The sequence below is a fragment of the Camelina sativa genome, chromosome 8, assembly GCF_030686135.1.
Source record: "Camelina sativa cultivar CO46 ecotype springtype chromosome 8, ASM3068613v1".
Taxonomy (NCBI): domain Eukaryota; kingdom Viridiplantae; phylum Streptophyta; class Magnoliopsida; order Brassicales; family Brassicaceae; genus Camelina; species Camelina sativa.
In genome coordinates, this window is record NC_141887.1 from 7,270,528 (window position 1) to 7,297,759 (window position 27,232).

General features: G+C 29.3%; 2 protein-coding genes and 2 long non-coding RNA genes across 4 annotated transcripts; 2 read left to right on the forward strand and 2 right to left on the reverse strand.

Moving 5' to 3' along the window:
* The first annotated feature begins 366 nt into the window (after positions 1-366).
* LOC104709315 (transcription factor SRM1-like) lies at positions 367-3,389 on the forward strand. The gene is made up of 2 exons (XM_010425951.3): positions 367-863; positions 2,495-3,389. Exons 1-2 carry the CDS (start codon positions 496-498, stop codon positions 3,198-3,200), a joined length of 1,074 nt encoding a protein of 357 aa, XP_010424253.1. The 5' UTR covers positions 367-495; the 3' UTR covers positions 3,201-3,389.
* Positions 3,390-8,786: 5,397 nt separating this feature from the next.
* Positions 8,787-11,278, reverse strand: LOC104706662 (bidirectional sugar transporter SWEET12-like). The gene is made up of 6 exons (XM_010422871.3): positions 10,962-11,278; positions 10,767-10,803; positions 10,375-10,585; positions 10,124-10,285; positions 9,901-10,020; positions 8,787-9,344 (listed from the first exon to the last, which is right to left on the reverse strand). The coding sequence occupies exons 1-6, from the start codon at positions 11,011-11,013 to the stop codon at positions 9,057-9,059; spliced, it is 870 nt and encodes a 289-aa protein (XP_010421173.1). The 5' UTR covers positions 11,014-11,278; the 3' UTR covers positions 8,787-9,056.
* Positions 11,279-11,947: 669 nt separating this feature from the next.
* LOC147939776 (uncharacterized) lies at positions 11,948-12,597 on the reverse strand. The gene is made up of 2 exons (XR_015564153.1): positions 12,469-12,597; positions 11,948-12,354 (listed from the first exon to the last, which is right to left on the reverse strand). It is a non-coding gene; the product is annotated as an uncharacterized LOC147939776 (long non-coding RNA).
* A 9,725-nt stretch (positions 12,598-22,322) lies between these two features.
* Positions 22,323-23,277, forward strand: LOC104775239 (uncharacterized). Its single transcript, XR_015563150.1, has 5 exons — positions 22,323-22,464; positions 22,556-22,602; positions 22,753-22,809; positions 22,895-23,019; positions 23,108-23,277. It is a non-coding gene; the product is annotated as an uncharacterized LOC104775239 (long non-coding RNA).
* Positions 23,278-27,232: the final 3,955 nt, after the last annotated feature.

The following is a 27,232-nucleotide window of genomic DNA, read 5'->3' on the forward strand; positions in this document are numbered from 1 at the left end:
AAGCACAATTTTATTTAATACTATAAAAATGGAAATGTAGAAATATAGATTTATTTCTATATGCTTCCCAAAAAATAATATTTATATCATTATATATTATTTTGCAAATAATAAGTAGCAATTGATGTTGTTTGCCATCTGTCATATGATATAATTTATTATAAGCACCATACATGGTTAGGGAAAATAAAATAAGGGAAAAAAGGAAAGAAAAATAATAACAAAAATGTGTTTTAATTTCTTTTATGAATATAATAATGTTTTTAAACTATAAATAGTATATGTAGAACATGTGTTTTGATCTCTTTCCATATATCTGTAGTTTTCTTGATATAGTGTATAGTCTTTACAAGTCTTTCAAAGCTAGTTTGTGGGCTTATAAAACCAAGCTTTACAATTTCAAGTCATCATATCATTCTAGAGCATTTGTTGTGTTTTTTTTTTTCTTTAGCCGGAGAGTATTTGGTCTAAAATATTTGAGTTTTTTCATGGAAAATGACTTTGGGATGGAACCTTAGTGTTGGTTCATCTTGGAGCAGGGATGATGATACTGCTTTCGAGAGAGCCCTTGCAATTTATGAGGATGAAACACAGATTTGTTGGGAAAACATTGCTGCAGTTGTTCCTGGGAAAACTACAGAACTAATTATTGAGCATTACAATATTTTAATTCGTGATGTTATGGATATTGAATCTGGACGTGTACCTCTTCCAGATTATGGTGTTCCAGACGAACCAAATCCCTATGCTAGAGGTAAAGGAATAAGCATTGGTGACAACAGTCGCAAAAGTAAGCAAAAAGGCAAAGAAAAACACAAGCACAAACGACAAAAGGGAGTTGCTTGGACATCAAATGAACACAGGTTCCTTCTATTCACTTATTTTTTCAATGTAACTTTGTATATAGATTTTATGTTTATTTGGTTCTGGTTGCAATATTGTGGCATAATCGTTTATTTGGCCAATAATTAGGTAACTGAATATAAAACTCAAAATGCTTTGATTTTTTCTCTTTTCACTAACATTAGATTTCACTTTATTTAATACTAGATTAGGCTCGTGTATTAACGTGAATATAAGAAAATATATAAATTTTTAAATTGTATTCAAAATATTAATTTTATTTCATTTGGTTTTTTTAACCGGATTTAGAGTTCACACACTCCATTTTGCAATACAATTTTTTTGTATTTTATATGATAATAAAATTAGATTTTAATTCTATGCACTCAATCCCGATAAGTAACATTTATAATTTTCATATCAAAAAATGTGCATTATATCAAATTTATATATTACTTAATATTTTTAAAAAAACTAAAAATTAATAAAACATAATTCTGAAAAAAAAACTGAAAACTAATTTTATCTTATATTTGAAAAAGTAACAATATCTTAAATATATTTATTTCATATTTTGTAATCTCATACGTAATAGTTTTACTATTTGTCCAACTAATTTTAAATAAAACTATACTAACACTATCATAAATTAATCAAAACTTCAAAGACGTTATCATGAGAAAAATATTTATTTATGTAAAGGTGAATATCTACAATCCATTTTCTTTTAGGATTAATAATTGACAGTATAATTTATTTAATTATTGTATTATAGTAATTAATTGTATAATTTTTTTAAATCTTTTTCTTATAGAATTAGTAATTTAAAATTAGAATAAGTATTATTTTTATATACATATATGAACTATCTTTTTATATTTATTAAATTGTTTAAATTTTTAATTTCTTATAATTTACAAATATGTTAAAACAAAGCTTTTGTATAACATATGACAAAATCTTTAATTGTTAAAATTGACACGTGTCGCGGTCACATTAGTTACTAACTTAAAATTTATATAACAACATAATATTAAATAAGCTATCAAATCATTCACCGATTAAAAAACTTAAGAAAGTTACATTAATTTCTTATTTTTCTTATATTATGTTAATCACTAATTTTAACACATTAAACCTTTTTATACTGTAATCATTTTTCTGTATAAATTTCTTTTTACTATATTATTATAACAAATAATAATTTCAATTAAATTGCAAATATTTTTCTTATTAAATTGTAAATATTTTTCTTATTAATTGCACATATTTTTCTTATTAATTGCACATATTTTCCGATTGAAATTAGTAATTTAATAGATAACTTTCCTGTTAGAATTAGTTATATAATATATTATTTTTGGTTTTATATACTTTCAAAAATATTCGTTGTAATCCTTTTACTTTTTGGATTTTTTAATTTTCTTATAATTATTAAATAATTTTTTTTTCACACATATCAAAATATTATCGATATACTTGACACTTGTCGCGATTATATGACTTACTAACTTTGAAAACTAAGGTTTATATAATAAGATGTATTATCATTCCATTATCTTTGATTTGTACCTTTTAAGTTTGATATGAACCAAACTTACATTGTTGAATTTCGTTGATTCTCACATTTTTTTTTTAATAATGGAAATAGACAATTTCTTCTTGGTTTGGCGAAGTATGGGAAAGGTGATTGGCGTAGCATTTCTCGTAACTCTGTGAGGACAAGAACACCAACTCAGGTTGCAAGTCATGCTCAAAAATACTTTCAACGTCTGAACTCAAAGAACAAACACAGAAACAGGCCAAGCATTCATGACATCACCGTTGATGAAGAAAACAGAAACATCTCACCAGAACAAGGGGCAATCGGCACATGGCAAAACGGAAACGTCAATCTTGCTTCTACCTCCAACAACCAAGCCATTCAAACCACTTCTAAACCATCACTAGACCTTCCGGTGCATAGAAGACCCAACATATGGAATACTCAAGCCCTCTCACAGCCATCGGTAAACCTTCCAACATATGGTGCACCCACCATATGGAACGCACAAGCCGCTTTGCCACCACCACCCCCACCACCGTGCACCATATGGAACGCACAAGCGGCTTTGCCACCACCACCACCAGCCAGTATTCCTGTGTATGGAACGACGTTGTCCAGCATGAACCAACCAATGGTTGGACAAATGCCCTCACATTTTGGAACAAACATGAACCATTTCGCTCAACCTCACATGACTCCTGGTGTTCAGCATTATCCTCTACCTTCCTATCCGGGTCATAGTGCACCGATCAACATGGGTTCATCAATCCCATATGGTGACAAGACTTATGCAACTAAATCCCAAAGATAGGTTTTTATTTAGCCTTGCCTGATTTATGCTTGTTATTTTTATTAAGGGGTAAGAGCTGAGGGGTACTTAATCCATCTTGTTTGTTTTTCCTTCTTTCCCCATCCATCTTGCTGTTTGGTATGTATTATCTGATGTAATTTCTTGGATCATATTATTAGGAATCTTATTATATAAACCTTAGTTTTCAAAGTTAGTAACTCACCAGATCGTGACACGTGTCACTTTTAACGATCAGAGATTAAAGTTCAAAATTCACCAGATCGTGACACGTGTCAATTTTAACGATTAAATATCAAACCAGATCGTGACACGTGTTAGTTTTAACGATTAGATATCAAAGTTTAAAACTTACCGGATCGTGACACGTATCAATTTTAAAGATTACATATCAAAGTTAATAACTCATCAGATCGTGACATGTGTCAATTTTAACGATCAGAAATCACAGTTTTCAAGCTTGGTAAAACGAAGAATAAGATCATTGTAATCTCATTATATTGAATTTTTTTTGTTAATCCTAAAAATAAAATAATTTTAAATACACTCCTCTATATCTTATTACATAAAGTATGGTTTCAAAAGTTACTAATTCATAAGATCGCGACATGTGTCAAAATCTTATTATGTTGTAGATTATTAAAATAATAATTAAAATTTATATTAAATTATATAATTTTGTAATTTTAAAGGAATCGTCTACGTTATATTGAATTTCTTGGCCTAATCTTAAAACAAAAAATAATTTATCTTAAAAAATTACAATAATTAAACTTATACAAAACAATCCTACGTTATATTGAATTCTTTGGCCTAATCTTAAAAGAAATAGAATTTAAATATAAAGATATGTATTCTCTTAGATCTTTGTTATATATAGAGAGAGGAATACGTCATTCTGATGTATCAAACTCAACTAGAATTTTCAAACATGAGTACTACAGATGGAAACCAAAACTGTGAAAATAACGAAAAGTCAGCCAAGAAAAGGAATAGAACCATTATGAATAATGATCAGATTGTTATGATGGAGAAGACGTTTACCGATGAACCTCATATGCGACTGAAACTAGGTACACTTCAGGCATGGGTCGACAAACTAAATCAATGCGTAAGTATAAAACTCATATTCAGCTTCACATACATATTTTTCATAATTGACAAATATTATTTAACAAAATATAGGGACTCCAGCTTACAACTATGCAGCTAAGAAAATGGTAACAACTTTTAATATATCTTGCAAACGAATCTAACAGATATCTTACGCTTATTATATTATATATATTTTTTCAATTAGATTTTGACATGTATAAACAAAAAAACAATTTATTAAGCATGTATATATTATTAATCAATAAATAGTGGATAAAAAATCTTAAAAAATAACATAAGTTATGTCAAAAGAATCATAATTTTTGAAACATAATAGGAACAACTAATTAAGAAAATAACATTATATCTACATAAAATTTACATGTTTATATCAAAGCTTTAATCTTTGAGTTTTTTTTTTCTGATATAATTTTGCCGATATATTTTGGGTCATTTATTCGTGCGGGCTCTTCATTGGAAGCTATCAGATGCAATGAAATGGAATCTAAGTATATAAAGCCCGCTAAATTAATCCAGGATGAGACACTGATAGAGGTTCCACAAGTAATTCTACGGTTAGTAGCGTTATAAGTTTCAAAGATTAGTCGGTGGTTGATGTATTTGGTAGCGATTTTGTAATTTGGGAAGTTGGAACGATAAACCGTTTTAAAATTGGTTTCAAACCTGATTTATGTGGTTTTCTGTCAAATTTGATTCGTAAACTGTTTAAATCCAGGTATATAGAGAAATATATAAGAACTTTTGATTTGAATAGAAATAAGTTGAGAACTTACGATTCGAGAATATTTGAGATGAGGTCATAGTTCTAACTTCTAAGTAGTTTTGGTACAATGCAATACTTCTGAGGAGTAAATAAGGCATCGATCCTTAACGTGATTATGACATATATCATGTTTTGGGTTGTTTATAAAGTTTTTATTTTGTATATTTGAATTATATAAGGCTTTATATATACCATCATGATAATAATATCCGAATTTTTATTTTTATTATGTGATATTAACTTTCTTTCAATTACTCAACTTTAATTGGGTTGGTCATAAAATCAATGTAACAGAGTAGATAATTTTCACCAGTTGTTCATCCAAAATATCTTTGGAGTAAAAAAAGATTAATGGTTAAAGAAATTATGTCACAATACAATTTTAGTAATTATAAGAACTATATTTATACCAAGCAACATAAAATTTGTTTAATTTGTTTAAAATACATTTTATAGGTGGTGATAAAGAGCATAACTTAACAATACAATAATTTAGGGTTTAAGAGCATATTTTTAATGGTGAAACATACAGTAAAATTGTATGTGGTTACTACATTATATGTTGCTTTGATAAATTCTTTGATTGTAAAATATTTTGTAATAAGTTGTGAAACGTTTTAGAAATTTGGCAGTAATAATATTTTTAATGATGAGTATTTGGCAAAAGTTTTGGTAGGGGTATAATTTAGCTTTAGATTATTGTAATAATTGTTATAATATATTTAAAATATAAAAAATAAATAAGTGTACGAAGGTAAATACAAATATGATTTTGGTGGGGTATAATTTAGCTTTATGTTATTGTAATAATTGTTATAATATATAAAAATATAAATAAAAGTATGAAGGTAAATACAAATATGATTTTTTCTATAACTAAAATTATTTATATATTTACTTCAAGAAATAAAATTTCTTTTTATATTTTTTAAAAATTGTTTAGGATTTAGAGTATGGTTTCAAAAGTTACTAACTCACCAGATCGTGACACATGTCAATTTTTAAAGTTACTAACTCACCAAATCGTGACAAGTGTAAATTTTACACAAATTTTTAATTTTAAAAGAAAAAAATCTTACTAACTCACCAGATCTTTGACACATGTCAATTTCATAAGTTACTAACTCACCCGAGTGTGACAAGTGTCAATTTTACACAAATTTCCAATGGTAAAAGAAAAATCTTTTTAAAAAATCAAGAAATACAAAAAAAATTACAAATCATAAAATCTTATTATATAAAGTTGGGTGTGAAGTGATCTTAGTGCAGTGGCTGGAGGTAAGTCTATTTGTACAAAACACCATTACACCATAGATCGAGTTCCGCTTCCTACGAATGTAAGAATTTGGCTAATGGGCCGACCAGTTGTGGCCCAATGGTTGACAAAAAAAAAGTTGGGTTTTCAAAATTAGTCATTAACAGGATCATGACACTTGTCAAGTATACTGATAAGATGTTGACATGTGTCAAAATTATTAGTTTTCAAAACAGCTAATTAAGATAACATCATTAAATCTACATAAAATTTACATGTTTATTATATCTAAAAGAATTTCTAATTCAATAAAGAAAATTAACGAACTAATATATTTTCATTGTATACTAATTATCTTATACGTGTTTTCTTAATTAGATTTTGATATGTATAAACAAAAAAAAATCATTAAACATGTATATCAATAAATAGGGAATAATAAATCTAAAAAGAATAACATAAGTTATGTCAAAGGAATTATTATTTTTGAAACGTAATAGGACAGCTAATTAAGAAAATAACATTATATCTACATAAATTTACATGTTTATATCAAAAGCTTTGATCTTTGATTTTTTTTTTCTGATATACCTTTGCTTATCTATTGTGGGTCTTTGATTCGTGCAGGTTCTTCAATGGAAGCTATCATATGCAATGATATGGAATCAAAGTATATAAAGCTTGCTAAATTAATCGAGGATGGAGACACTGATGGAGGTTCTTAAAAGTGATTCTACAGTTAGTAGCGTTATAAGTTTCGAAGATTAGTCGATGGTTGATGTTTCTGGTCAAAATCAAGATGTTCTCTTATGGATAATGTCAATGATTCCGGTACTGAAACAAAATCTACTTGATATAGTAATTGAGAAGCGATTTTGAAATTTAGGAAGTTAGAATGGTAAACCGATTTAAAATTGATTTCAAACCGGATTTATGTAGATTTTTATCGGATTTGGTTCGTAAACCGTTTAAGGTATATAGAGAAATATATGAGAACTTTTGAATCGGGTAGAAATAAGTTGAGAACTTACGATTCGAGAATATTTGAGACGAGGTCATAGTTCTAAATAATTTTGGTACAATGCGATACTTCTGAGGAGTAAGCAGGTCATGGATCCTTTAACGTAATTATGACATATGTCATGCTTTTTTTTTGTCAACCAAACATTAATTAGAAAAGTACTCCAGAATTGGTGACCCAACTCGGAGGGAAAGAGTTTACAAACGAAATAGATGAACTTAAAGATCTAGACGACCGAGCAAGACAATCCGCTCTCAAATTCGATGAATGAGGAATCTTGGACAGGGAGAAGAGAGGAAAGGCGGCCCGAAGCAGGTGGAAATCGTCAAAGATATTAGAGAAAGCCGGAAAATTTTCAGGAGATTGAATCATCGTAACTAATTTGGCGCTGTCCATCTCAAAGTGCTGACAAACAACTCCATTATCGAGGGGACACTCCATTGCCCAAAGTAGAGCCTCCAATTCTGCATGAAGCGGTGAAGGGCTTCGACGAAGACATCTAGCACCCAACAATAAAATGTGATCTTCGCCAACTCCATAGCACCAATCTGATCTGACATATGTCTTGTTTTGGATTGTTTATGAAGTTTTTATTTTGTATGTCTGAATTATTTAAGACTTATATATACCATTATGATTATAATTTTCAAATTTTTATTTTTATTATGTTATATTACCTTTCTTTCAATTTCTCAATAAAAACTTTTATTGGGTTGGTCATAAAATCATTGTACTCGAGTTAATAATTTTCGCCAGTTGTTCATCCAAAATATCTTCAGAGTAAAAAAAATCATGGTTATAAAAAATTATGTTACAAAACAATTTTAGTAATTATAAGAACAATAATTATGCCAAAATGAAGTAAAGTAACATAAAATTTGTTTAATTTGTTTAAAAAACATTTTAGGTGATGATAAAGAGCATACTTTAATAATAAAATAATTTTGAGTGTAAGAGCATATTTTAATGGTAAGACATACAATAAAATTGTATGTGGTTATTAATTATAATGTTGTTTTGATGAATTCTTTGCATATAAAATATTTTGTAATAAGTTGTGAAATGTTCTTGAAAATTTACAATAATAATATTTGTAATGATGAGTATTTGGTAAAAGTTTTGGTGGAGTATAATTTAGATTTAGATTATTGTAATATATTTAAAATATAAAAATATAAATAAGTGTATGAAGATATATACAAATATGACTTTTTCTCTAACTAAAATTATTAATATATTTACTTCAGGAAATATTTTTTATATATTTTTAAAAAATTGTTTAGGGTTTAAGATTTATTTTTTTTAATAATTTTAAAACCTGCACATCGTGCGGAACCTTATCTAGTGTAATATATATATATATATATATATATATATATATCTATTTCTAATCCATTTATTAATTAAACATAAATTAAAAAAAACTCATAAATATTTTCACTTGGAAAATAAGAAATATTTATATCGAACAGATAATATAATTACATTATCCCATAATTAAAAGAAGAAGAGAAAAATTAACTCAGGAAAAATGTTAATTCCCAAGTAATTTAATCCTCAACTTCGCACACTTTTTTTATAAACTCAGAAAACTACGACAGCTGAAACAAGTACACGTGAACGACGGTGACTGGTGGGTATATCAAGAAGGGTACAAAGTCAAATAGTCAACAAATAGGTTTCTTAAAATATTGTAACTTCACTTCATGTAGCTGCTGCTGCAGTGTTTCTAACTAGCCCCTGACCATTTTCAATCTCAGCCTTTCGATCGTTACAGTTACACATGTTTACCGGTCGGACAACTGTGATTGCCGCTGGTTCAGGTGAAGCAATTAGTGTGCCTAGCTTCAGCATATCGATGCTCACTTCATCATGCAACTTCGCGGTTTCAAGTTCTTTCTCAACCAATTCTGACGGCGTTTTGCAGTATTTGTAAACCACGTAAAGTATCATTTGTAGTGCACCGAGCACAAACCCAATCACGTTAGGGAACTGCGAAGTTGACAGAAAATTTTATATAAAGGGGAAAATTAAAGATAAAATTTATCAGTGCTCAAAGCAATATACCTACTTTTATTTTTTTTATATGAACTTTACACTTTATATATTTTTGTTATTAATTTATATTTAAATTTTGAGGTTTTTTACTTCTATTGAACCATCATCCCGATTAAAAATCGTTTCAAACAAAAGTTTTTTTCCTAATTAATTATTGTTAGAAACAATATATAAAAATTGTATTACGTGTAATATAGAAGTTTATGTGATATAGATGTAGATAGAACTCTTTTGTAAAAGATATATGTAATCTTTTTAAGGTTTTGTCTTTTAAAAAATATAAAAGAAGGGAGTATCTTTAGTGTTTAGTGGGATTATTAAATGTAAAACGACAATAATACCAAACAAAAGGGTTTTGCTTTTTTGTGAAACCATATCCCATCTTTATTTTATGATTAGCTTTCACAGGCTCAGGTAGATAGAAACAAAAGCAACCCACTTCATGCAAATAATGATGATCGTGATCATAATGATTATTAGTATGACTTACCGCAACGTAGATATCTTTAAGAGCAAGACCATAAAGGAGCCATATGACCGCACTGATGGTAAGAGTCAAGGATAAGCTAAACGGCATGTACTCCACACTTTTCGTCTTTATCACCGTTCTCTGTTATTTCATATAAATTTTAATTAGTCAAAATCATATTTTCCATGTTTAGTTAATTATATGTAACAATAGCTAGCTAGAGACTACTACTACTACTACTTACGATAATGCTAAGCGGCGCAGCGAAAACGCATACAGAGAATCCGACACAGATTCCTCCAATGATCTTCGCACGTGTGGCTCCTTTCGTCAAGAATTGGCAGAGAAGAAGAATCGCACAGAATCCTCCAACGTTCATTAGCAACAAAAGCTTCACTGTGAGCATCTGCACCAAAAATAATCATTAGATATCGGAACACGTATATCATCAATTATACCATATAATATGCATATATATTGTTAATGAACACATACTCTGGCTTTTTTGGTTGCGAAGGCAACGAAGATGGAGATGTAGATGGTTTCGATGAAGCAACCAAAACAGTTGATGGTGACGAGAAGGAAGACATCTTTCTTCTGAGTAGCATAGTAGAGCCAAAGCGTTGCGCTGAAGAGCGCCACCACGTAAGGAAGAGATTGAAATCCTTCTGTGGTTTTCTTCTTACAAATCCTGTAGAACGTTGGCCTGCATCCATATCCAAATCAATATCTAACTCTTCGTTATATTAAAATTTCGCAATAGGTTTGTATCATATGTTCATTTTAGTACTAGCGAGTTAGATATGGTAACATAAACATATGTGTTGGACACATTTATGAAGAAACAAGAACAGAGGTGAGGTAATTAACGATGTAAAAATACTTACACGGGAGAGAGGAAAACCGCAAAGGAAATGACGTTTCCTGAAAATTACACAATAAAAAAATGAAGGTAGTGTTAATAATATATATGTATATACCGGTTTTGATATCACAATCTTGATATAGGTTATGGTGATATATATAATATATCAAATTTGAGTATAACTTTAGAGAGAGATGAATTTGATGAGAACTCGTACCGAGCAAGCCGAAAACAAAGGCCCATGTGTTATGAGTGTCGAAGAGAGCCATGAATGTAGCTAGATCTTTGAAAGGGAGAAGAAATTAAGTTTCTTCGAAATAAGAAAGATCTTAGGTATTTGTAAGTGTTTCTCTTAAATCAAAAGCTAATGGCACGACCTTAGCATTCTGAGGACTTCAAGTATATATAGAGGGGGAGAGGTCTTAAGAAAGATAGGGATGTGTGTGGGAAAGAAAATAAAGATACATGTTTTGTGTGAGTCATAATTATTTTCATTTTTTTTTCTTTTAAAGTGACAATACAATTTGTAAAAGTATTATTGTCTTTGTTGGTGTACTATAAAAATAAAATGCTATTAGAAAAGTATTCATAGAACCAATCCAACACCAAAATAACTTTTTCATAAATAATGCATGTCGATTTCGATTTAGGCCAACTCTTTCTTTAAGGGCTCTTATGTCTAGATTCTACCTATTTCACATATACCTATTGACGTGAGTACATTTATCATTTATTAATTTCTATGGTTTACATTTTATATCCTCATTTATCATAAAAATTGGATTAAATGATGAAGTCCTTGCGTAAATTACGTTTCCAAGAAATTTAGACAATTAGTTCACGTGACATTGTACGTAAATATAAATTGCCGTTTTCACTTTTTGCCACTCACTACAAGAAAACAAGCTGTTTGAGACTCCAAAAATAGTCCCAAATTGGTCGCAAATACACTATATACGACTATTTTGCAACCGTTTTAAATGGTCGTTAAAAATTGGTCGCAAAATATTTTGGTCCCAACATAGTCACAAAACACCGACCACTCTGTGACCTCATTTTATGGTCTTAAATTTGCTACTACATTAGGACTGTAATACGTAGTCATATCTTAGAGACTAATTAGGGACATATATTTGTAGCGACGTTTTGTGACTAACTAAAGTCATATATTACAGACCTTTTTGCGACGAACCACAGAAAAAGAAAAAAGAAAAAAAAATTAATTTATTATACAAGAAAAATAAATTAAATATAGCTTTTATTTGTTTCGTAAATTCATTTTATATAATCAATATATATAGCGACGGAGATGTATTACTGCGGCGACGGAGAACAAAACAGTGGCGGCGGCCGGAGGGTTAGAGATGTGACGGTAGAGAAATCGAGATGTATTGGTGGTGAACAGGCGAAAGCTTCAAAATGTAGCGGCGACCGTAAAAAGTGTGTGCATCTGCGGTGGTTCTCCACTTCCACCACCATCTCCGACGTCATCGTTGACACAAGGGTCTTCAGATCTACCACCGCCAACGTCGTCGTTGACACAAGGGTCTTCAGATCCACCACTTCCGACGTTGTCGTTGACACTAATTCTTCAGATCTGTCGATGAAACCTAAAATATAAATCAAAGAAATAATTAAAACATACATGATTTCTCCAGATTCAATCAATCTCAAGCAAATAAACAGATTGAGAAAGAGAGAGAGAGAAGGTGAAAAGCTTGTACCTTTGTGTCATGTCCGGTGAAAACAACAGCTCCTTAGACATACTCTGTTTCTAAGCTCCGTAAAAACAAAGGAAAGAGAGAAGATGAGAAAAAAGAAAAAAATATTTTCTCTAGAGAAAAGGAAAGAAGACACGATGAGCACAAGAAAGGAAGGAAAACAAGAGATGATTTTGGTCCGTTAGATTAACTCAATCAATGGTGGATGATAAACCAAATGACAATCCTTGCCATTTAGGATTAGCCAATGAGAAATTTTTCTTTTCTTTTTTTTGATAAAATTTTGGTAATTTGCTATCATTTAATATTATAATTTAGATATTGGGGGTTTAGATTTTGAAAAGTATTAGATATGATTTTAAAAAGTATTAGATTTATAAAGAAAACACTTTTATTTTTAAAAGTGATGGATTTCAGTTTTGAGTATATATATATATACACAAAGTTACATTATATTATTCGTTTAGAGTTTTATAATTATGATTAGAATTAAAAAAAATCTAAGAAAAATTGGCAATAAGCATTTAAAAGCACTGACAGTCCAAACCTATGCATACAAATATTACATAAAATCATAAGTAACACTTATACTTTTTTTTTTGGGCAAACAAGTAACACTTATACATGTTATGTAAGTTGAAAATATTTTTTTCTAAACATTGGAAACAAAAAGTGTTTTGGTATTATAATCACTCAGTTTCTAAAGTAGTTCATATATATGTAGAAACAAATAAATTAACATATTTTACATTTCTCTATTGTTAAATATATAAATAAAATCATTAGGTGTTGGTAAAAAGTAGCAAATTCATCACAATGTCAGGTCTTAGTAGCACAGTGATGGCAAACTAGTCGCAAATATGTGACCGTATTAGTAAAATAGTTACAAAGTGTGACTGTTTTATGACCCTATTGTATTAATCACAAACTTATACATATCAAATTTAAGGTTTAAGTGCCACCGGATTTTACAAATTGCTTGACAATCACACATATTAGATTTCTAACAACCATCTATGAGTTTGATAAGTAAAAACTTGATATGGTAAGTAAAGTTAGAAATTACAAAACAATCACAAACAATACATGGAAAGCACATGTAATACTTATACATGTTATATAAGTTGCAAATATTTTTTAAAACATAGGAAATTAGTTGGTATTATAATGACTCAGTGTCTAAAGTAGTTCATATCTATGTAGAAACAAATAACTTAACATATTTTACAATTCTCAATTGTTGAATATATAAATAAAGTCGTTAGGCGTTGGTAAAACGTAGCAAAATCGTCACAATCTCAGGTGTTAGTAGCAAAGTGGTGGCAAACTAGTCGCAAATATGTTACCGTATTAGTATAATAGTCGCAAAGAGTAACTCTTTTGTGACCCTATTATGAATCACAAACTTATACATATCAAATTTTAAGTTTAAGGGCCACCGGATTTTACAAATTGCTTGACAATCACACATATTAGATTTCTAACAAACCATCTATGAGTTTAATAAGTAAAAACTTGATATGGTAAGTAAAGTTAGAAATTACAAAACAATCACAAACAATACATGGAAAGCACATGTAATACTTATACATGTTATATAAGTTGCAAATATTTTTTAAAACATAGGAAATTAGTTGGTATTATAATGACTCAGTGTCTAAAGTAGTTCATATCTATGTAGAAACAAATAACTTAACATATTTTACAATTCTCAATTGTTGAATATATAAATAAAGTCGTTAGGCGTTGGTAAAACGTAGCAAAATCGTCACAATCTCAGGTGTTAGTAGCAAAGTGGTGGCAAACTAGTCGCAAATATGTTACCGTATTAGTATAATAGTCGCAAAGTGTAACTCTTTTGTGACCCTATTATGAATCACAAACTTATACATATCAAATTTTAAGTTTAAGAGCCACCAAATTTTACAAATTACTTGACAATCACACATATATATTAGATTTCTAACCACTATCTACAAGTTTAATAAGTAAAAAACTTGATATGGTAAGTAAAGTTAGAAATTACAAAACAATCACAAACAATACATAGAAATCACATGTAATACTTATACATGTTAATATGTTATGTAAGTTGCAAATATATTTTCTTAAACATTAGAAATTAGATTTCTTTTTGATATAATAATGATTCAGTGTCTAAAATAGTCATACTAATGTAGAATTTCATACTTTAACAAATTTTATACGTCATTACTGTTGAATATACATAAATAATTATCAAGCGTTGGTAAAAAGAAACAAATTTGTCACAATCTTAGGTGTTAGTAGCAAGTTAATCACATAATTGTCCCAAATGATTAACAAAATAGTCTCAAAATGTGACTATTTTGTAACGCTATTTTATGAGACAAACCGCAAAAATTTAAAGCCTTCAAAAAACATATGATTTCTGCAATCACTCGCTAGAATTATAAAAAAGACCTCTTAATTTAACGAGTAAAAATTGATATAGTGAAGACACTTGATGTCACAAACAAGTAGCAAATGTGGGACTACTTTTGTGACTAAAACTCCAGACTAAAACAAGCGTCTCTAATTTGTCACAAATTGCGACTATTTTAGGACTACAATGATATAGTCAGTTAATAGTCTTATAGTAGTCACAAATATGAGACCATTTGCAGACTACAACTGTTCGTCGTAATTCTGTGACTGTTTTGCCACTGTTGTTTGTGTAGTCGTATATTAGTCATAAATTCGTCCTAAAAACGTTACAATTATTTGTGACCAAAAAAGAAGTCACAAACTATAGTCTCAAAATGCATGTTTTCTTGTAGTGACTTTTCATCCTAATTTACGTTTCTCAATTTTAAGAAAATATTTGTTTTTTGCTTACTTTATATTTGCCGTTTCTTAATCATTAACATTTGTCTATACCCCCAAGTTTAATAATTACCGGTTTCAAGTTCAAGTTTTACTTGTGTTCACATTTATATATATCATCTATCAAACAACAATGTAGATAACTAAAAATATTCACGTTTTTTTTTTTTTTTGTCACAAAAAAATATTCACGTTTTGTCTTACATTTTAAAGAGGAAAATAAACCGAGCAAATGAGAAATAGACAGCTTAACCAAAATTTGAGACTTGGATAAGATCTTTAGTTTTTTTTTTTTTTCTGTTTTCTTCATAAGACTCGGATAAGATTGATATATAGTGCAAATTTCAGTTCTTAAGAACTATCAAAAGAAACTAAACCACAGTTATATTTAACATTTGATCAAGAAATTATATCTTTCTTGTATATCGAAATGAAGTTATAATATTTTGGCTAGATTAGAGATGCAAGTTTTTTTTAACATAGGCTCCAACATGAAATAGACAAAATTGGTCGTGCACACTAGTAACTATAGTAAGTGACGGTTAGGACCTCAAATATGGTTGTTGTTATTAGGGGACACAAATATCTATATTTGTTCAGTTGACAAGCGTGCTATAAAATTGAAGAAGATCAGTGGTTTTCAAACTCTTCCATAATTTTGTTCTTCCTGAAAATTTACTACTATCAATGGGTAAATGTATTGTATTTGGGGCTATTACACTTTCAAGGGCGATTTTGACAGTAGGTTGAACCGTCTTTCGTAGTTTCAAGCGTTACGTATTATACAAAAGTAGTAAAAACTACTCAGTTGTCAAGAGTAGATCATTTTTTATGTATAATATACATAATAATTAATGTAGTAGGTGTAAATAAATAAAGAGCTTCATTTTGTTTAAACAAAAATAATGGTGGCTTCATATGGGGATAACCAAACTCCAATAATTCATAACTAATAGGACAAAATAACAATAGCATGAACTGCATTTGAAAACTTTAGTCTATCTCGGACCTTTTATGGTTATTGAACGTACCCATTTAGGTTAATTAGTAACTTTATAATGCTGTTTCACATGGTTTTCATTTTTCAAAGAGTTCATTCTTTTGGGTGATTTCTTTTTTATAGTAAAAGTTATAAATGAAAAGGACATCGATCGATTCAGATATATAATTTCAAGTACATATATAATAACGAGAATATTGTTCATCGTCTAGAAAACTCCATATTTGTTTGAACAATGGACTAACTGTTTTTTTTTTTTTTTGATACTCAGACGGATGATATGTCTAAAATAATTAACTAACTTATTTTAATATGTGGTTAAAATATTAATGATACAATTCCTTATATGTTTTGTTAAACTAGCTATGATCCTTTGTGTTAAATTTATCGTTAGCATGTTGCTGTAAAGGATGTGAGCAATGGAAACTCAAACTCGGAACTGTATATATGTTTTGCTGCTCCAAAAAGCTATTCATGGAATTCGGATTAAACTAGGTTGCACTCGCAAACATGTCGTCACAAACACGTAGAACCGAAATCACCAATAGTCTCTGAAACAAAGTAAGCTTCATTTGATCTTGTTTCGGGATTAAGCGTTATATGTCTTTATCCTCTATTTATATCTATCTTAACATGCTGGATTGTGGCTTTAATTGGAGATATACAAGCCCAAAAAAAAAACAATAAATCATTGGATCTTGGTGTTGTTAATTAGAGTTTTTCTTTTCTTATGCAACGATGGTTTGGGAGCTAGAGCTGATTTTTTATAAAAGGAGAGAAGAGACAAAACTTTGTAAGTCTAAATCTCAGAGAGCTTGTGATTAGCGGCCAGAGCCGTGGACAAGTAACTGCCAGAAAAAGATAGCCAAGACGCAAACAAGATAGAACAAGAAAAAAGCTTTAAAAAGAAAAAGAAAAGCTTAGCAGTTAGCACATGTATATAATACATATATAAAGTTTTTTTTTGGGGTTACATTACATCTATAAGTTATAAATAGGTTCTTAGTCGAAAAATCATGAATATTATGGTATCGTTATCATAGACCAGTATAGATCCAAACAGTAAACGGTAAACGGTACGTACGTACACTCACGTATTGTACTTCGAAAGACCTCAATTTATTGTTTCAAGTTTCAACTATAAATAAGAACAACCACATTAAGTATAGTGTTTTGTTTTTCTGTTTATTCTCTGCTTATTCTAGTTACGTGTGTATCGCAGATCTTTGATAATTTTATAATACCTCACTACCTCAGAAAAGTTCAGAATAATTAGAATTTTGTTGTGGTCTTTGCTTTAAGGTAAAAAATATTTATAAATAAAGTGGTCGGTGGGACTATATGGTATACCAATAAATATCTAAATGGAAAAGATATTTTTGTTTTTCCGTTTCTATAATCTAATTAACATTGTAACTATATATAAAATCACTCTTGTTAGAATCAGGAGTTGATACTAATGACGGGATGAAAAAACTAACATAACATGCATTGATCAGTTATAAATGCTAAATTCGATTTTAAATATTATATATAGTCTGGTTGAATTTGTGAATATGTAGATAGTTGCATACTATATTTATGGCCTTTTTTGTTAGTTTGATTCTGAGATTTTGTTTATGTATATAATTCTTGTCGTTGAAAACGTTTACATAATGGTTTTTTGTCACGACCACTCGTTCGTAATTCGTATACTTCATTTTTTTTTTTTTTTTTTGTTATTAATCACCATATTGTGCCTAAATCAATATCTACAAGTATCTGAATCAGACAGTATTGTTCTCTCCCTTCTTTAATTAGGAGGAATCTCCGATTATAAATCTATCTAATTCATATTAATGGAAAACACAAAATAATTATAATGGAAATAACTTTTGACCATATAAATATCTACCAGAAAAATAACAATAATAAAACAAACTCATTAAATAACCCAAAGTTAATTACGTTTATTATTAGTAAGCTTCAGAATTGTATTTCTATTCAATAGTTAAACTCCATTTCCTTAAACACTGTACACAAATATCAAATGTATGATTATAAACTATTGTCGTGGCAACAGAAAACAATTATTTTCACTAATTAATTAGAATTTATAGTTAATAAATTGATTATACTGTATAATTTTCCTGGCCACTACAAGCTTTTCCTAACAATAATTGACAATAATTAATTTATCATATATGCGCCTAAGTAATGTTTCCGTTTAGTGCATCAAGAAAACAAAGCAAAAAAAAAGGACCTAATAATTCGTCTTTAATCTTTTATGAATGACTCATCACCTGATTCAAAGAGTCAAATTTTGTTCGATATCATTAACATATAAACCATTTGTTTTCGACGTCTCCATAGCATATATATATATATATATATATATATAAAGTTAGTACGTTAATAAACTTTATATATTTCTCTTGACGACAAAAAAAAAAAAAAAAAATCTTATTTCTCTATGCTCGTCGAGGGACGTAGAGAAATGTGAATATTCACTGAAATGAAAAAGTTTAGAATTTACAAGTAGAGCCTATATATGTATTACTGGTTCCATGGAAGTAAAGATAATCACCACCAAAGCTTGAGACCTTGAGTTATTTGATTGACTGGTTCACCACAAAACACCATGGGTTTTAGTACTGTTATATATATTTTTGTAAAGGAAGCTAGCTACCTGAGCCTTGTTTCCCTAAATTAGTTCGAACTCCCCCTTGAGATCGATGGATGCGCAAAGGCTGGTCTCGAGCTTCGGTCTTGTTCTTAATTTCAAAAAAATATTACAAGTTGACAAACAAATTTTATGTAGTAATAAACATTTGATATAAAAAATTATGACTCAATGAATCATTCCGATTCCATTTATCACTGGTTATAGAAAAGACGCCGAAATATGTAATATTTGGATACACCCAAACGAAAATGAAAGGTACGTTAACGTTACAAATATATATCACATCAACTAGTGAAAATGATATGATTAATTAAATATACACGTGGTGTATTCAACTTGCTACGTAAGGCTGTAGAATTCGAATGGTAGACGAAAATTTGATAAAGAGATGAAAGAATAGGAAAAACTAAATAAGAGGTGAGCAAACAACAAAACAAAGCAGAAAGAGGAACTGAAATGTGGTTCTTCTAATATACCAAGTTGCTCTCACTCTTTTTTATATATCCAATCATCTTCTTCTCTATATATGTATTTTTCTTCGTTTACCTTTTCATTTTCCTGTTATATATAAATGATATAAACATTACATTATATACATCAACTTGCGATCTGGAAGATTGATAACCAATATTAAAATTAATTAATTGTTTGGAACGTAAATACATTATATTGCATTTGCGTTCATTTGTATTTCATATACTAAAATATTATGTTTATATTTATAAACTGTAAACATAAAATGCATATATATAACTTAAATGTTCTGTTTGATATATTTTTTTAAAATTTTAAATTAACTTAATACTATTTTATTTGAAACATGTGTATAAATGCATTGTTCATCAAAATAAACATACGTATTTATGCAAAGACAAAAACAAAGTCATTGACGTTTGTTTTCTACATTTGCCAATTTTTACATAACATGCTGATCACCATTCTATGCTATGGTGGGCCTAGCTAGGTCTTGCATAATGCAAATATCTATTTCCAAATCTTTAAAATATCTATAGTAAATGTTAATACTATATACTATAACTTCTATTCAAAAGGAAGGTTAAAAGAGAAAATTATCATTTGTGTCGTTGTCGAGTGATAAAAACTAGTACATGTATAAAAAGTTATCATATACGTGTTGTTATTGTTATGATGGTGATTTAATATATATATATATATATATATATTTTAGAACCAAATAATTTGTACTAATTTTAATTCAATGCCATTACGAAAACAATTTTCAGTATGATTAATCTAATGTGTCCAAATTTTACAGTTCTAATTAATGTCAACTGTCCTCTATAGTATTATATATAATGTCAATATTATAAAATATTCATAAGCTATGCTACAACGTGTCTTTGGTTTTAAACAATGTCCATGTCTTACTGTAGCCTAAATGTTTAATCGCCAAATATATATATTTTCTTATAGTCATGTGTTTGTAACTTTTTACCTCTCATCACTCTGACTTTTGTTAGTCATCAAAATTTTATATCTAAATAAGGCAGTGTGCATCCCGCGTTCCTCTAGATCTGCTTTTTGACGTGAAGAATCAGCCCAAGGAAGAACCTTAAAACTCATTGGCCAAGGGGTAAGAAAGATTCATTTTATTTCACACAGTCCAACACCTTTAAACATTATTTTCAGTTTTTCATATAACAGTTATTTACATTCACATCGACAACAGATTTTTATTATTATAACCATATATTTTTTTTCATCTTTAAATAGTATATTTTTTATCCGACCAATGATTCAAAAAGAGAAAGGAGGTGTAGGAGAAATTTTCATCTATATCGAGTGATATGATGACGAGATAGGGTAATTGCATGCTTTATATTCCAAACTTTTTGGCAAATCATGGCTTAACCATGTCCATCGTGAATCGTGACGTGGGATTATGTTCCATGCAGATATCATATATTTATAAGATAATATTTTTTCTTTTCTTTTTTTAAAAACATGCATGAAGATAACGAGTACGTCGGCTTTATCAAGAGGCCCTATATGGTTATATAAAAAGAGAAAGATGTAAAAGATAGATTGACGAGGATAGGAGATGATTGGTCGAATTTATTATTTCCACTAGATAAATATCACGATTTTTTTTTTTTGGAAATAATCTTTAAAATTTTCTAGTCTATGAAAAAGTTTTGGATGATTAAAAAGTTCATGTTTCTTCTTTTAATTTATGAATTTGAATGTGACTACTAAATAGGAAAGAATGTATGATTATAAATTATATATAGTTCGACGCAGCTAAGGATAAATGGTCCAATTTATTTTCTTTTAAAAATGGCATTGACAGAATTTAATTAGGATCCTGACTTGCTAGGGCTAATATTGCATTAATCACCAATCAAGAAGTGTGACAAGAATATTTGTGAAGCAAGGAGGGGTGTCATGGATACAACGATTTATGTGAGTATGTGACTCGGTAGTCTCTTAGAGGGTTCATATTGTTTTGGAGGAAAAATATAATTCAGAACAAAAGAAAAAAGCTAAGGGAGGTTGTTATATAGTATACTCATTTTTGCTCTAAGAGACGCTACGTGTCGTTTTTGTGTTGGCCAAAAAATAAGGAGAAATTTTTTTTTTGGGAAGCTCGATTTTGATCATCCCGAACCGAGAAAAGATGGAATTTGAAGGTGTTTGGAATCGAAGGAGAAGGTTCACTTCCTTTGTTTCGAAATTATAAGGGTTACTTCGATTCAGATTCTTCTTCTTCGTCTCCATCTCCAGGTATGAAAAAACTGGGTTCTGATGTATTTTGATTCGATCTGTACTTTGGGATTTGAATTGGTTTCGTGTTTCTTCTCCTCTTTAGATTTCTTCAATAGGTTTCTTCGGCGTAATCTGATTAGGGATTTACTATTATTTCCTCTCGAATTGTTCTTTTTGTATCGCTTATGAATATGTTAATCTTTCGGGATTCATTGTTTTTATGATTTGTGTTAATATGTATATATGCCTCTGATATAATTATGGTGGAAAATTTTGCATCTTGACAATGGATCTTGAACGTCTTTTTAGCAGATACAGAAGGTAAATTTCTCGATATCCTCCAGGATTTGCACTGTTTTAACTTTAGTTTGGTTATGATCATGAGTTTTAAAAAGAATTTAAACTTTTTTACCAGTTTAGAGAAGGATCTACAATTACTTATTGAAATGAAAAAAAAGTGTGTGTTGTGTTGTGTATAGGTGTTGTGTTGTGTTGATGTGAACTTTATGTGTTGTACCAGTTTGAACTTTATGTGTTGTGTTGTGTATAGGTGTTGTGTTGTGTTGATGTGAACTTTATCTGTTTTACCAGTTTGAACTTTATGTGTTGTGTTGTGTATAGGTGCAAGAGCTTTATGAGCATTCTGCAGAATATGAAGGGAAGCATGAACCAAAAAAGCTAGAGGAGCTAGGGAATGTATTCTTGCTCATCAATCTCTTGGCTTATGCAATTGCATGATCTATGTGTGGAATTGAGATGATAGGTCAGTGTTGTTTCACTTATTGTTCTGCAGCTTTGCTAGATGTTAGATATGAATTTTGATCTAATATTTGCTTTCACTTATTGTTCTGCAGCTTTGGAAGTCACATATCGTTTCAACGATTTTGCATCCCCTGTACTGGTGAGTGAACGTTATGTTATCCTTACCATTTCAGAAGCAGTTGTGTTGTGGGGTTTTATTTGTTCCGTTATAAAAATTATATCCAATGTCACCATGTAGTTTGATTCTCAGTTTGTTCTCTTAATACCTTTTTTTTTTGTTGATTTGTAGACTAATAGCGATTTTGTTGGTCCAGAGCCAACAACAGATCGGTTTGTGGTTGCAATGGTATGACAGTGTGTCTTGAATGATTACTAGTTAGTTACTTGATGTATTCATTTAAGTTAACTCTTATGATTTGATTTTCTTATAGAGTGGTCCAGATGAACCATACCTGGAAATACCATGGCTGTTCAAGCTGACATGCCATTTAACGGACTAACAAGTTTTAGAGGTGCTTTCCTCTCAAAGTTTAAGTGTTCACAAATGCCGCATCCCGTGAGTAATTAAGCAATGATCCATTGTCTCTTTTTGATTATTCTCTCTGTTGGTTTATGTGAGCCTTGTCTTCCTGTTTGTGTTGTAGGTCTTGGACCAAATTACTCTTGTAGACACAAAGGATGCAAAGGAGCTATGACTTCACTGGTGTCATCTCATGGTTTGCATCTAAATGTGATATGATTCTCCTTCATTTGGTAACACAACAAAATGTAATATTTTTCTTTTTTTATTAAATCTTAAATGTTTAAACATTTATACTACTTCTATTCTATTTAAAATTTTTAAATTTCAAAAAACAATATTTTTAAAAATAAAAGACCCAAAATTATAACTTACCATTGGAGGAGAAAATTTTAATTAAGAAATCATGGGTTCTTATATTCAAAACAATACACAATTAATTCATAAAAAAATCAAACAGTGTTTAAGATCCTTCTAATATGAATCTACCGATAATCTTGCTCTAAGTCTCTAATAAAGATACACATCTCGGGATCAATAAGTAACGTCAACAAAACCTACATAATTTGTTTCGTACGTTTTTTATTGATCGGTGCAGTTAATTGAAATCATAAGTCAAATCGCCAGTTCAAGTGAATTGATCTGATCTATATATGTAGCTAGCCAAAAAAGTAATTGTTATCGCTTTGATATATAGCAGTGTTCAAGAAAACGCTAGGCGGTATCTAGGCATTGATCCAGCGCCTAGCGCCTAAAACGCTTAGTTGGGGCATAGACGGTTAGGCGGTTTAGACGTTTACGACATAAAACATTATATATATATATATATATAAATATATGTTAGAAAAATTAAAAAATTATAAATTATAAACAAAAGTAAGAAATATACATTTATTTAAGTTATATTAACAACATATAAATGTTTATAATTACGAATACATATATAAAACTTAATAATTTTTATTACATGTAGTTAAAAATTAAAATATAAAATTTACGTAATTTTAAGCGGTTCAGACGGTTATTTAGGCGTCTGCTGAATGCATAGCGCCTAGACGGCGGCCATCTAGACCGCTTTTCTTGAACACTGGTATATAGTAAAGATTGAATTTGTGTTGCTTAATTAGTTGTCCTCTAAACTATATAAGCAAGCAACTAAATAATACGAATGCAACCGAACCTAACTAACATTTACGTCTGTTAATATATGTACGTCGTAAGCAAAAAGCCAAACTATTGGGGGACAGATAAAAAGGTTTTAATACTATACACATCATGTTCCTGCATGCACCAGAAATAAAAACAAAGACATTTTAAAAGCTAACTGATCACGTCGAATCATTCATCGTCAGTATACATAAATAATTTCTTTATGCTACTGTAATTCAAGCCATGCAGGAGTTTCTATAACCATACTATTATAATTAATTTTAGTAAGTTTATCTGATAGAAAATAGACCCAAAATTGGTGTGTACCGTTTTATACCCATGCTATAACGTTAATTTTTAATGTTGTGAAAAAACCATCTCTTATTGCCTTGTTGGCACATATTACATAGATCGTTGGAAACTTGACGAGAAACTTTTTCCCACAATCGATTATGCAAAGAAAAACCAATTATGACGTCTATTAGAGTATCACACTACAAAGAATATAGGGTAACATATAAGAATTATATGCTCATTTATCAATTGATTTAAATTAAAATGTACTTTCTTATTTCAAGTAGTATTGCTCGAATAAATTTGGTGTCCGTCCTAGCAGAATTTGGTTCGAAATAAACTATAACCATTATTTCAAAAAACCTTATTCAAAATTTCATATTTTTTTTTTAAAGTTAAAATAATATGTAAAATACATGAATATAATCAGTTCAGTAGCGATAAATTGATCTGCTTAGACAGTGATCCTTAATAACTTGTACATCTGTTAGTAATTTTCAACTCCAACGTTGTTGGTATATTCCTTGCATTGAACAGAATTGTCTCCCAATTTAATTTTCGCCAACTTGGTGAACACCTTTGGATTGTGTTTGTATGCGTTAAGGTTCCTGGCCAAAAGAGAATTTTAGCCAAAAAAAAATGGTTTCAAATCAAACTATTTTCGATTCTGTACCCTAATTTTTTTTTGTTGATAATCAAAAATATTTTAAGAAAATCAGGAGATAAGATTTAGTGATACACATGTAACGTGGCGATTTTTTTTTTAATTTATGTGTGGAGTGATATATATCTCTAATTATTGAAGGCCTTATTGGACAATCTGTGAGTGATGATTCCACTCCCATGTAAAGGAGAACGAGATAATATCAGTATTTTGTTTTTGTTTTTCCTTTTTTTTTGTGTTTTTTTTTTCTCTTTCTCTTTTCACTTTTCTTTATTCTATAATTAAGTTGCTTCTCTTTTTTCTTTTTTTTTTTCTAACACTATGAACAATGATGTTGGTCTTCCCCAAAATCTGATAGAACACTTGGCAACTTGTGTAGTTGTATAGTTGCATTTCTTTTTATTTTTTTCTTATACTTAGGAATTTTCAAATTTCAAATTGTGCAATAATGCCAATACACTCTCAACTATATTTTCCTAGCTAATTGTTTTTTAAAAGTTTATATCTTATATATCTTATGAATCTATATATATATATATATATATATATATATATATTTGCTTTCTACTCTTTAAGGCTTTAATAATTATATGTTTGTTTATTCTATTATATAAAAATAAAATTATTTCTCATTATTTCTGTAATTAGAAAAGTATTTAATAAAATAATTATGAAAATATTTTCCAGCAAAATACGAATATATGAATAGATACATGAAATGTATTGTACATACACATGATATGTAAGAAAATTAATTTTTAACTTTTATCATTAGTAACTTGAATAACTATATATGTTCGTTATGAGGCACTATCCTTTACTATTAGCAGGCTATTATTTACATATTCTCATTATACCATTTCCACTAGCAGTTGACTGGATCATGGTTCGCTTCGATTCGGCTTCTTGTGATTTTTCCTCTTCATCAATTTTTTTTTTTTTTTTGGTATATATGATCGTGTAATGATTTATTAAATAGGAAGCCGTACTCGGTTAGTAAAACCAAAGAATATGTGCTTGGTTTGTGTGTATAGACACACATATATGATATATATATATATATATATATATATATATATATATATCATACTCTCCATTATCATCGTGCCTTGTACAAATCCGACTGAGTTTGAAAATATATATGAATTAAGTATGAAGATATCTTCATCCATCATCCATGGTTCCATCCTTTGGCTTTTAGTATAGAGTTGGCCGGCAGCTTTGATGCACCACAATTTTTCCCCTCTTCTTTACAAAAAGTTATATTATTATGTTGCTAATTAATAATGTTCATCTGCTCACACTATATTATTAGATATCTATACTCACATAACTATATGATAATGAAATGTGATATGGCATGTATATATTAAAAACGTTTTAATAGATTCATCAAAGATCTAAATCTTTTTTCACGAAAAGCATTTTTTTATGATTTATGCCTTTCGAGGTGTATGGACGTATTTTAAAGAAGGTTTATCTATAACTTAATTTTATTGTATTATGAAAATTAATTAGTTAACTGTATTCGATTCGAATCAATACTTTTCTAAACCGGATCAAAACTGAAAACCAAACCGTTTTTTTCTACTTGTTTTAGTCTCTCGCAGGTTTGCAAATTTGACTGGTTCATGCAAAGATGAAAAATACAAATCGAATTAATATACAAATTGGTTATATGAAATATCAAAACTAAAAGTCATATATTGTAACGAAATCGAAATTTGAGAAGGAAGTATTGATTTTTCTTTTCTGTTCTCTAATTAGTTGGTTCATGCATGATGAAAACATTTTTGGTTACCAAAAACGAACTTGACATTGTATTTATCGGAGTGATGTAACATAAGTTATATGTAACCCATCTTTTGATAAAGAAGACTCTTTAGGTGTCAACAATGACATATCCTAATTCTTAGAAATCCTTATTTGGTTTCTATAAGGAAATTTATATGTTTCTTTTTTCAACAGTCATTCTCCCATCTTCTCCTTGATGCGCAATAATCACATGGAAAAACAGTTAGTAAAAGGGATGTAAAGAAGAATTTCTAAAACTTGATGCATAAAAATCAAAGTCTTAAGAAAATACTAGCTTTCTTCTAAAAGAAGACTCAAGAAAATACCATACCACTTCAATACATATGA